Source organism: Hydra viridissima, unplaced genomic scaffold (assembly GCF_058129835.1).
Source record: "Hydra viridissima isolate aposymbiotic clone 2 unplaced genomic scaffold, HvirCarnegie_v1 scaffold_4, whole genome shotgun sequence".
Lineage (NCBI taxonomy): Eukaryota > Metazoa > Cnidaria > Hydrozoa > Anthoathecata > Hydridae > Hydra > Hydra viridissima.
In genome coordinates, this window is record NW_028324303.1 from 6,259,268 (window position 1) to 6,271,079 (window position 11,812).

General features: G+C 27.6%; 2 protein-coding genes across 5 annotated transcripts; both read left to right on the forward strand.

Annotated features, from left to right (window-relative positions):
* The first annotated feature begins 1,380 nt into the window (after positions 1-1,380).
* LOC145183800 (UMP-CMP kinase 2, mitochondrial-like) lies at positions 1,381-5,293 on the forward strand. Its single transcript, XM_090083793.1, has 6 exons — positions 1,381-2,042; positions 2,397-2,499; positions 3,909-4,110; positions 4,314-4,541; positions 4,625-4,712; positions 4,996-5,293. The coding sequence occupies exons 1-6, from the start codon at positions 1,521-1,523 to the stop codon at positions 5,077-5,079; spliced, it is 1,227 nt and encodes a 408-aa protein (XP_089939919.1). The 5' UTR covers positions 1,381-1,520; the 3' UTR covers positions 5,080-5,293.
* LOC145183798 (adenylyltransferase and sulfurtransferase MOCS3-like) lies at positions 5,217-10,440 on the forward strand. Of its 4 annotated transcripts, none has more exons than XR_016451411.1 (13): positions 5,217-6,051; positions 6,204-6,296; positions 6,621-6,741; positions 7,061-7,135; positions 7,293-7,334; positions 7,467-7,542; positions 7,651-7,759; positions 8,006-8,068; positions 8,858-8,969; positions 9,047-9,094; positions 9,358-9,454; positions 9,582-9,659; positions 9,941-10,440. XR_016451411.1 is itself a non-coding variant. In XM_090083789.1 (13 exons), the coding sequence occupies exons 1-13, from the start codon at positions 5,838-5,840 to the stop codon at positions 10,102-10,104; spliced, it is 1,344 nt and encodes a 447-aa protein (XP_089939915.1). In that variant the 5' UTR covers positions 5,217-5,837; the 3' UTR covers positions 10,105-10,440. The 4 variants fall into 4 exon arrangements, 1 of the variants encoding a protein (XP_089939915.1); XR_016451410.1 differs by having other exon boundaries at positions 8,806-8,969; positions 9,545-9,659; positions 9,941-10,152; XR_016451412.1 differs by having other exon boundaries at positions 9,545-9,659; positions 9,941-10,152.
* Positions 10,441-11,812: the final 1,372 nt, after the last annotated feature.

Consider the following 11,812-nt stretch of genomic DNA (forward strand, 5'->3'; position numbering starts at 1 on the left):
ATGATATAAAATCTTTGCTATCCAAAACATTTTGATATAAAAAAAGAAATTAAAAGTTGTTCTGCAGTCATCATTTTACTTTTCATGAAATTATCCTTTCATAATTTTGTGCATTTTTGTTAAGGATGATGTAGAAAGCTTCCTTCCATACAAAAATAAGGAAACAGTTATTGGTGAAGCTGTTGTTATAAATGTTTTCAAACTCACAGGAGCTCGGAAAGGAGTTGCAGCTGGTTGTCAAGTGCTTGAAGGGTCTTTGGATACCTCAGATAATTATGTTTGGAAGGTGTTAAGGAATAATGAAGAGATTTTCAAAGGTAAGTTTATGCTGTTACAAGATCTTATGCTCTACTTAAGTTGTAAATTAACAAAAAAAAAATGTTGCAATTAAATGTTATACAAAGTTAAATAGTTTTGATAAAGTTATGTTTAAAAAGTTTAAAAAGTTTAAAAAAGTTTAAAAAGTTTAAAAAAGTTTAAAAAGTTTAAAAAGTTATTGAGCAAAGAAATGTGTTTTTTTTTATCAAAACTTTAAAACAATTTTCTAAAGTTTAAGAAAAGAATTTTTCATTATTTGTAAACTATATAGCATTAAGTTGTTTTGTTATGAAAAGTCTAAGCTTGACCTTTCAGTGATAAGCTGAACTAGTTTATAGGATATTGTCCAGGAAACATTGTTGTTCATCTAAGAGCAAAATAGTTTGAAAAACAACAACGAAAAATAAAAAGTTTATTATTATTTTCTTTTCTTCTTTTATTTATTTTTTACATTTCTCATTTTCTAGGATCATTAAAATCTTTAAGGCGGGGTTCAACTGACATTACTATGGCAAAAAAACTTTCTGAGTGTGGAGTTATTCTTAACAATTTCATTGACTTCCAAGAAGGTGATAGTCTGCTTTGTGTTAAATCAGAAAAAATCAAAGATGAAGTGGAATGGAAAGTTTAACATCTTGTGATAAATTTGTTCTTGCAGAAGAACATTTGAAAAGAGAACAATGGTTACTTTGTAATATGAATTCTTAATTTGCTTTCATTTATTACCATGTACAAGAATGTAAATTAGGTACCATTTATTGAGTCTAAAAATTAAACTTTGTAAATAATTTTCATTTGGAATATGATGAAATGAGTCCTAACTTTAATGATGTAGTTTCTTATGTTGCTGTTTCATATGCTGTTGTAATTTTCTAGCTGTTAATGTTATTATTGCTAGTAAATGGTTATGTAAGGTAAATTTGGTACTTAAAGCTGCTAAAATATTGGTTATTTTAGATATTGCTTTAAATTAAGCACCTTTTGTTATATTGAGATTTATTTTATTATTTTTTTGGTGTTTTTTTTTTTTTTCAAAAAATTTTTAATATATTTATGATTATTATTTTAACTTTATATTTAGTTAAGATTTAAAATTGCAAATCAATAAAAAAATAGTTAAACTACTAATTCAAAACAATTTGCAAGGTTTTAATCAGGCCTTTGGTTTACTATGATTGCATCTGTGTGTACATATCACAGCTATGTATCGGCTGAAGTTCAATTTTCATAAGGGAGTCTTGAAAACAGTTATGTCATGCAAAAGAAAAATTCATATCTTTGGTGTAGAGACACACAGTGGTATATATCAATTAAAACTTGCAACAGAATGCTGTGCTGACAATTGCAATAGTGGCTTTCCTTTATATAGCAAGTCTTTTTTAGTCACACATCCGAATTCACATTTTGATACAGAAAAACAATTATTAAAATTAGAAAAATTTTTTAGCTCTATCCAAGGTCCTGCCTATAAAGGTTATGTGCTGAACAATGGTTCCTTCCAGCGATCACTTGTAATTAGTGATGATGCAGTTATTCCTGATGATTTTAATTGTTACTCATGTAATTGGGTTGGAGAAAAAATAGTTTTTAAATCCAGTGATGATAGCATAAATGGAAAAAAATATGTTGTTGAAAAACTACATAGTTATCATCCTGTATTCGATTGCAATTTGAACAGTCCTGTTTTTAAGTCTTTTGACCGGACATTAAGAGTTCTAAGTCAGGTCAGTTTTTGTTTTAATGGTTTGTTTGTGTTATGATATTTAGATTTCTTGTGAAAAATGATGAAAAGTTGTTAATTTTTAAATAATTCTTAATTGATAATAAAATGTTATTATCAATTAAGAATTCCTTATGAAGAAATATTGTTGAGTTATAAAGATATCCAATTTAAAGACAATAAAATTAAGATGATAAAAATTTCTGCTTGAGTGTTGTTTTCAACAAGCGTTTTAACAATTTTTTTTATTCCAGAAGAACAATTTATTCAGTTTATTTATTCAGGGGTTTTTTATTGTTTAAAAAAGGGTAGTTGTTTAGAAAAGGGTAATTGTTTAGAAAATTTGTTTTTTGTTTAGGTTGCTAGTGAAGAACTATTGGAGTATTCTAAAAATGTATATCAAGGAAATCCAAGTAACCTTAAGTACCCATTTATAGTAGTTGAAGGGCTGGATGGCACAGGTATGAAATGTTTCAACTATTTTTTTAAAAATTTGGTATAGTAGGGACTCTTAGCAAGTCTCTGTTAAGTTTAAAAATCAAAAATCAAAAAATCATATTTTAATCTTTCTGATGTAAAAGATTCATGAAATCTCATAATTAAAATTCAAAGTGCATTTATTATAAAATTTTTTGGCATGCAGTCTAAATTTTTCACAAAATGTTGTACATACCCAAATTAAATTACAAATTTTGTTGCATTTCCCATTTTAAGTTTAATTACTGATAAATTGCATCTGCTTAAATTCATCTGATTGTTTCAAGATTCATTATTATAGTGAAGATTTTAACTTTTTTTTTCCTAAGTTTGTTTCAGTTTTTTTAAAGGTGTTATTTGAATAAATTTGACAACTACTTTTTCAAATATTAAAATTTTTCTTTTAAAGTTTATCAATACTAACAGCTGGATTTACTAAAGCTTTTTCTTCACTGTATTTTGATGGTTTAAGTGTCTTTTAATCTTTAAGTTCTTTACAAGGGTTTAAAAGTTTAAAAGAAAAAAAAAACAGGTGGTGTGTTTAGTGAAACAGCACAGAAAGAATTTGAAAAAAATTTTTTAAATTTTTTCCACCTTTTTTAAAGGCTAAAGCAAGCTACACCTAGAATCTGCAATAATTTTCTTATGTGAGGTGGTAGCTCAAGTAGTGTAACATCTTCAGCCATGTTGTGTTTAGTAATCTTTATGGATTAATGTGTGGTATTGTCATCATAAATAAGTAGAGTGGCCAATTTTTGCAGATTTTTAAAGGAAGTAAATAAAAAATACATGTAAGAATTTTGCAGCAAGATAAAAAATAAAAAAATAAAAAAACCTCTTAATTGGACTTTTGCATTTGTTTTTATTAACGATTCAGCAAGCTGCAACATAATCATGGTGTCTTTTATATCTTTTCAAACTGAACATTTATTTTTTGATGAAAGTCGATCATTATAAAATTAACCAATTAAAAGAATATCATAAAATATTATAAATCAATTTTTATATAAAACATTATAGGGATCATTTTCAGTAAGAGAAAGCTTTGTAATTGCTCCCATTTTTAAGAATATCAGAAAGTTCTCAAGTAACTGTTAGTTAATATATGACTTTTAACAATACAAAAATTCAAGCCAAAAATGGCTCTATATAAACTTGAGAAAATATCTGCATAATAACTAGGAGAAAAACCTGTGTAATCAAATGGCACTTTGATCATGTTATTACTTTTTTAATTCAATTTTATTAATGTTATTTTCTTCATTAAAAGCAAATCAAGGGTCTTCTAAAAAGCGTATTAAAAACATATTTCCCATAAATTATTTCCTTTCAATTTTTTGTGGTTTTTTATTTTTTGTTCGAAAACATTTATAAAATTGAATTTATGTCAAAGGAAAATCCACAATGACAGTAAACTTAGCAAAGCATTTCAATGGTGTTGCATTGAGAACTCCTCCTGAGGAACTTAGTTGTTTCCGAAAAAGATTTGATGGGTTTCCTGAAATGTTACGAAGATCATTTTACTCCTTCAGTAATTATCTTGCTGCAAGGCATTTATATGATGCACTGCAAACACAGCCCGTTGTCTTGGATAGGTACTTTTTAACATTAAAAAAAGTTTTTTTTTTAATTACAAGTTTAAAAAAAAAGTTTTTTAATGTTAAAAATCACAAAAAAAAGAAAAAAGATAATTTTGCTGAAGATTTTCTTGTTTAGCTGTTTTTCTCAGTATTTTGTTGCAAAAGAAAGTTTTTTCCTTTCTCAAAACAAGAAATTTTTTTTGCATATGCTTCAACAGGTTCTGGCACAGTACAACATCTTATGCAATAGCAAAAGAAACTGCTTTTGATTGTTATTTACCACCAAAAGGTCATTTTGTGTATTCTTGGCCCCCTGATTTAATACGTCCAAGTGCAGTAGTGTTTCTCACCACTCCTGAGAAGGAAAGAGATTTTAGAGTAAATGAAAGACAAGAAGTCACAAATGAAGAACAATTATTAAGTCAAAACATACTTCTAAGAGAAAGGTAAGCTTTTTGGCATTTATTAACTTTTATAATAAGCTAACTGCCTAATGATCTTGTGTTACAACAAACTTCTTTTTTATTAGAATAAAAGAGACATATAGAAGAATTGGCTATGATAAATGGATAGAGGTTGACACAAGTGGTTCACAAAAAGAGAGTTTGCAAAAAGCAGTATGCGCCCTTAAAAACATTAATATTGCATAAAAAGATGTAATCACTTTAATAACTAAAACGCAAATACTTTTAACAAAATTCAGACAAGTTAAATATATTACAGGCCACATCCATTTTATTATTATAAGATGTCTTTTTAGATAAGTAATTTTTTATATAAACCTTTTTTATTTAATCTTTTAAAGGATTGTTGGATTATTTTAGTACCTTTCAATGCAGAATTTTTTTAAAAAAATTTTTCAATCTATATAATTATGGTGGGTATATCTAAAAATTCCAGGCTATATCTAGAGCTTCCAGGTTCAAGCACTATTTGCATAACTTGCAACAGCCTGTCTCTGTAATTCACTCATGGTGTATCTAATGAGAGAAGATTGCTAACTGAAAGTAAACATTCAGATGGAACTAAAAATAGGTTGAAGTGTCAAAATTTTTTTTTCTACTTGATTTATAAACATTTTGTATTTGCACAAGATTCATTCAAAATTCTTGTGGTAGCAGAATGAGATGACTGTTCTAAGGATAAGTGATGAGTTTTGAGAAAACTGTTGCCATTAATATATTTTTTTTTGCTTAAATTTTTTCTTCTTTTGGTAATTGAGAGATATTTAGAGGGTTCTTAATTTTTCATTTATTTATTTTTATTCTTATTTTTATTATTGGAGAGATATTTAGAGGGTTCTTAATTTTTCATTTATTTATTTTTATTCTTATTTTTATTATTGGAGAGATATTTAGAGGGTTCTTAATTTTTCATTTATTTATCTTTATTCTTATCTTTATTATTGGAGAGATATTTAGAGGGTTCTTAATTTTTCATTTATTTATTTTTATTCTTATTTTTATTATTGGAGAGATATTTAGAGGGTTCTTAATTTTTCATTTATTTATCTTTATTCTTATTTTTATTATTGGAGAGATATTTAGAGGGTTCTTAATTTTTCATTTATTTATCTTTATTCTTATTTTTATTATTGGAGAGATATTTAGAGGGTTCTTAATTTTTCATTTATTTATCTTTATTCTTATCTTTATTATTGGAGAGATATTTAGAGGGTTCTTAACTTTTAACTTATTTGAAAGTTAACCAGTTTGTTTATAAAAGTTATAAAATATATAACAATGGCATCTGATATTCAAGAAAGAATTACTGCCCTGAAAGCTGAGCTTAAAAGTTTAAAAATCCAAATTGCTTCTAAAAACGCTTTGAGTGCTTCTGATGCATCATGTTGCACTAACCAAGCTAGTATGCACTCAATAAACAAATGTAATTTAAGCAATAAGGACATTCAACGTTACTCAAGGCAGATTATTCTTCCAGACATTTCTGTACAAGGTATTGCAGCTACCAACTTTATTCGTAACGTTTTTAAATCTTTTTTCTGCAAAATATTATTTCCTTAAAAATCTGTTATTAACTTTTGAAAAAATAGATATCACTCAGATGTAAAGGCGTAACTATATAGAAGTAGTTTAATTTCTAAACAGGGCAACTTCAGATCAGAGATTCTTGTGTACTAATTGTTGGTATTGGAGGCTTAGGCTGCCCTGCTGCACAATACCTTGTAGGAGCTGGTGTAGGTACAAAACTTTTTACTTGCTTGTTTATGATGCAAAACTTTAAAAAATCAATTCATGGTTTATGTATTAACATTCCAAGACTTTTCTTAAAAAATTTGAGCAACTGTGTTTTTAAAATTTGTTTATTCTATTACCTTTCCACTCCTTTTATTTACAGGATTCTTTTTTTTTAGTTTTATACAAAACTTACATTAAATCTTGAGTTGTTGAAAAATAATAAAACTATTTAAATTGTAAAAAAAAAAAATTCACAGCATAAAGTTTATTTTTTTGTTATGAAATACTTTTTTAAGAAAGTGATTATTGTGTTTAAAATTAATTCAGGTACAATAGGCTTAGTTGATTATGACACTGTCGACCTAAGCAATTTGCAGAGACAGGTTCTTCACCGTGAAGATAATATTGGTATGAGTAAAGTTCAATCTGCTATACATGAACTGAAAAGGTATTCTCTTATGACTTCACTACTTGTTTTATTTTGTGTTTAAATGATCAGTAACTCATTAATTCGTGTAGAAAATGCATTTTCAAAATTCCACTTTGAATTTTTTCATTTAAACTTATCAGTCGTAAAGCATGTAAATTTGATCATGAAGTTATCAATATTTTTTAATCATGAAGTTATCAATATTTTTTTATCATGAAGTTATCAATATTTTTTTATAAATGATATTTATATCATTTAGTTTTTTACTTTTTCTCTTGTATACTGCTGTTTTTTTTTTACTTTAGACTTAGGTCCAACACTTTTTTTTCTACTTTAGGCTTAACTCTAGCACTTGTTTCAATGAACATATTGTTGCTTTATCTGCAAGCAATACTTTATCAATAATTGAGAAATATCTTTTCTAGGTGAATAAGTCTCCCTATGACTCGAAATATACTTTTATCATTTTTCATCCAGTTGGTTTTTACTTTTTTTTTCTCTCAACTTTGAAGCTTTTTATATATTGTTAATATATAACAAAGAATCTATTGCACTTTAACAGCTCTCACATATGATCTTGTATTAGATTGCACTGATAACGTTGCAACAAGGTAACAATTTTTTGATCAACAGCTTTAATTATGAAGGTTTGTTCCCTGAAGTTTATTTATTTTAAACATTCACGTTGCTCATGTTTTGATTTATTGCTGTAATCGCAACATTAAGTACCTGATATAATTTAGATATCTTTTAAATGACGCGTGTGTTTTGTATGGCAAACCTTTAATATCGGGAAGTGCATTGAGGCTTGAGGGACAGGTAATAATTTTTTTTAACTGACCCACTTAACGCATTCAGGTAAAACTTATTCAATACTTTGAGAACAAATTTTGAACGACTTAATATTCATAGCAAAACGTTTTTTAGCTGACAGTCTACAACTTTCGAGGTGGTCCTTGTTACAGATGTCTTTTTCCGGTGCCTCCACTTGCTGACGCTGTTACAAATTGTTCGGATGGTGGAATACTGGGTTCAGGTAATTAAACTTTTCTTTTAATTAATGAAAAAAGTTTTATCATTTTTTTTTTTAATCTTTTATTTGTACTTGAAAATTAAATTTTTATCTTGCAATGATAAAGTTTTCTCTCGGTTCGCAAAATGATATAATTTTTAGTAAACGTTTTTTAATTTAAAGCATAAAAAATTGTAGGAGATTTAAACATTTTTAATAGATATGTAATAAACATATTTGTTATTTTAAGAATTATTATGTATTTTAAAGTAACTGGTGTCATTGGTTCATTGCAATCCTTAGAGGCTATAAAAATCATTTGTCATCAATCAAGTATGTTGAAGTTTTTTATTTCTAATTTATGTTATCTCGGTTAAAAGCCTTCATAAAAGCTTTATCAATTGTCTATTGTGACATAAAATGATTGCCATTGAAGGGATATTTGATTTTCCACCACTTGTAACTAATTCTTACATAAAAAAATAATTTCATTTAGCTTTACATAAAAAAATAATTTCATTTAGCTTTACATAAAGTTCGCGAGAAGTTGAACTTTAAAAAAAAAACTAAATTTATAATTGAAAAAAAGTTTACACAAAAATCAAACACGTTTTTTTTTTTTTTTTTTCATAAGAGACGTGTTTATAAAAAACTAGGACTAGAAGCCCCAAAATCTTTAGAAACCATTATTACTTTTCGATAAGAAATTTATTTTATTAGGAGCTCAAAGAATATTCCCTGATTTGTGTTCAGAGACAAATCTGAGTATTATGTTATATAGAATGATATTGATGGAATTCAAATAATTTTAGTTGACAAACTGTAAAACATTTTATCTTACAAAAATGAATTTCAGAAAAGTCATGGTTTTTATCTTTTTCATAAGACTCGAATCTAAATACGTTAGCTATGAATTAAGAAACACCAAAAGTGATTCAAGTGCAATTCTGATTAGCGTTATACCTAATACCACTTTAGCTATCTCTAAAGAATCGACCGACGTAAACTGTTATTCGACAGAGAAAATACAGTTTTTAAATTCTTCTGATATCTATTTATATATATTTTAGCTTCTTATAGCGGCACTCTGTTATTATTTGACGGTCTTCGGGGAACTTTTAGAAATATCAAGCTAAGAGGCAAAAAGGATTCGTGTTACGTTTGTGGAAAAGATCCTGTCATAACAAAACTTCTTGATTATGAGCGATTCTGTGGTACAATAATGGCTGATAAGGTTTCTTTTTGAAATCTACTAAAACGTTGTCTTACTGTGTTAATTAAGGTTTAAAAAAAGCAGCTTCTATATTTTAGGCTATATCTTTATCCATCTTACCCGAGATAAAAAGAATAAATGTTCAGGTTGGTATTTTATAACGAAAATCCAAAGATACTTCATTTTTCAATAATGCATATAATACATGGTTTTTTTCAAAATTTGAATGGTTTTTTTTTTATTTCTTATAAAGTTATAGAAAAAAAGAATAAAAGTATTTCGTGTGACTGATACGTTCTATAACTTTACAAACTCTTACGTAATGTTAAACAACTTATGCCGAGGCTTGAGTTAATCAGAACCTAGTGTCGTAACAGTTGTAATTATATATAATTTTTTCTTCGTATAGGAATATTCATCCCTGCGTTTATCTAACACTCCTCACTTGTTGGTCGATGTTAGACCTAGAGTGGAATTCGAAATATGTTCACTACCGGGGTCGATTAATATCTTTTTTATTTGCGGATTTTTTTAAAATGAATATTTTATATTCTTTTATCCTCCATCAATTTTTATTTGAATTAACTTCTTTTCACATATACCTTTAAATGATTTGAATTAACTTCTTTTCACATATACCTTTAAATGATTTCTTACGTGACCAGTGTGCAGAAGAAGCAAAACAAGTTATTCTTCGCGATTCTAAAGATGGTACATTTTCCTATTTGGATTTAAGTTTGTAGTTTCAGTTCTGGTCTTGAAATTTTTATTTTGTGTGTGAGTGAGTGATCAAGAGAATATATTTTAAAAAGTCAACAGTTTAATCGACTATAACAGCTGTTAAAGTCGATTAAATTAACTGAACCTGAAATTACAAACTTGTATTTCATTATTTTTATTTTTATCTTCTAATTAATTAAATAATTCTAATCAATTAATTGAGCGATCTGTTTTGGTACTTGCTTAAATAATTATCTAATACTTTTTTATAGTGTACTTCATTTGCAGACGAGGTAACGATTCACAAAAGGCTACACTCCATTTTCTCACTCTGCATAAAAATTATGTCAAAACTGGTAGGGAAAATATTAAAGATATAATTGGTGGTTTTGCCAGTTGGAGCAGTTTAATCGACAAAAATTTCCCAATTTATTAAAACCTACCAATGTGTAAAATCAGCGGAATATTTTTAAAAATCTCGCTTTTTCGTCGTTTTTACTTGGAGTATCGTCCATAAATGTTATACATTGTGAATAAAAAAAAAAAAAAAATCGTTTTTCTCACTCGCATTCCGTTGTAACAAATTTTTGCGTTCACTCAACATGGAGTTTACGGTTGAAAATACGAAATCGCCAGATTTGGATTCGATTAATTTGGATTTCAACAACTGAGTCGAATATAAAGTTTGAACGCACTGCGTCGTATTTCTTTTTTTGTACAGAAACTTATTTTTCGTATTTTTTTTTTTTGGTGCTAAAACCTTCACATTTGACATATTTTCTTTTTTGACTATTTATTTAGGACTTACAGTTTAGTTCGTACTTGGTAGATAATTATATCATATAAATTAACTTATATATCACAATATTTATGTATCATAAATTGTAAGTTAATTCAAAGTTTGTAACTTAAAACCTGCTAATTTCAAGTTCAGCCATGTGAAGAATGAACAAAGAAAAGGTGGCGCAGTGTACAATAATTCCATTTAAAAGCCGTGAGAGGAAACCAAAATTTCTTCATACTGACGATATTCAGATTAAGAAAGGGTGATTTATGCTCAATTACGTAAAACGAACTCAATGTAAATAGTTTACCCGTAACTCACTCACAGGATCCACGACGGCTTCTAAATAAGACCTAAATGTGTCACTGCGTTGATATTGTTTCCTTATTCATACAACTCATCACCTCAGCAACAGCTATCTTAGCATTTATGGTATACAGAGAGAATTTTTTGACCTTTAACTGAACTACGTCCCACACATTTTTCTATTCTAGTAACCTAGGGAACCCAAAGTCGGTTTACCAGTGGAATGGTATGTTCTTCGTAAGCCAGGCTTGAGTTATTTAATTTCAAAGAAGAATCTTATCAAGCCGGAAGTCTCATGCTTGAGGTTACCTTGCAGAACACCGCGACTAATTTAGTCGTCATAATTTCACGTCTTCCTAATTTTTTCATAGGTTTTGATATTCTAGTTTCCATTTGTTTTTTCATAGGTTTTGACATTCTAGGTTCCATTTGTTGAAGACTTTGATTTCACTTTGCTCTCTAAAATTGGTGATAAAATCACCGCTGTTGCTACTACCCCGGATTTGTCCGATAGAAAAGATAATGTCTAGTTTTAGTATATCCAGTAATATCCAGTCCTTAATAATATCCAGTTTTAAAAGTTTATTTTTAGGGAAAATATTCCTTAATCGTGCTTCCTAAAAACTTTCAAACTTACGTGCTTCTAGTTCAGCATTAATACTTTTTTTTTCTTTTTCTTTTCAAAGGATTTGATTTGCATTCTTCTTTTTTCCATAACAGAGTGCTTAAAATCAATTCCGCTCATAAATCCAGTTCAATCCTTTTGGTCTTTGCAATGTTAAGAAACTTATCTTGTTCAATAGTAAATATCATAGTAAATACTTTTCATCTTCATTATAGTAAATACTTTTGAACAATATTAAAGAGATCATTAAATGAAGAAATAAAAATTATTTCTTTTTCCTTGTGAGAACCTAATTTTCATTCAAAGTGTTTTTATAAATTTCTTCATTTTTTTGTAAAAAGCTTCCAATTTATTGATGCAATCTTAAGCTTTTTTAGTAGAGATTTGGGTTTTTTTCCCAGAAAACGAGAACTTCTTGTATTGATAAGA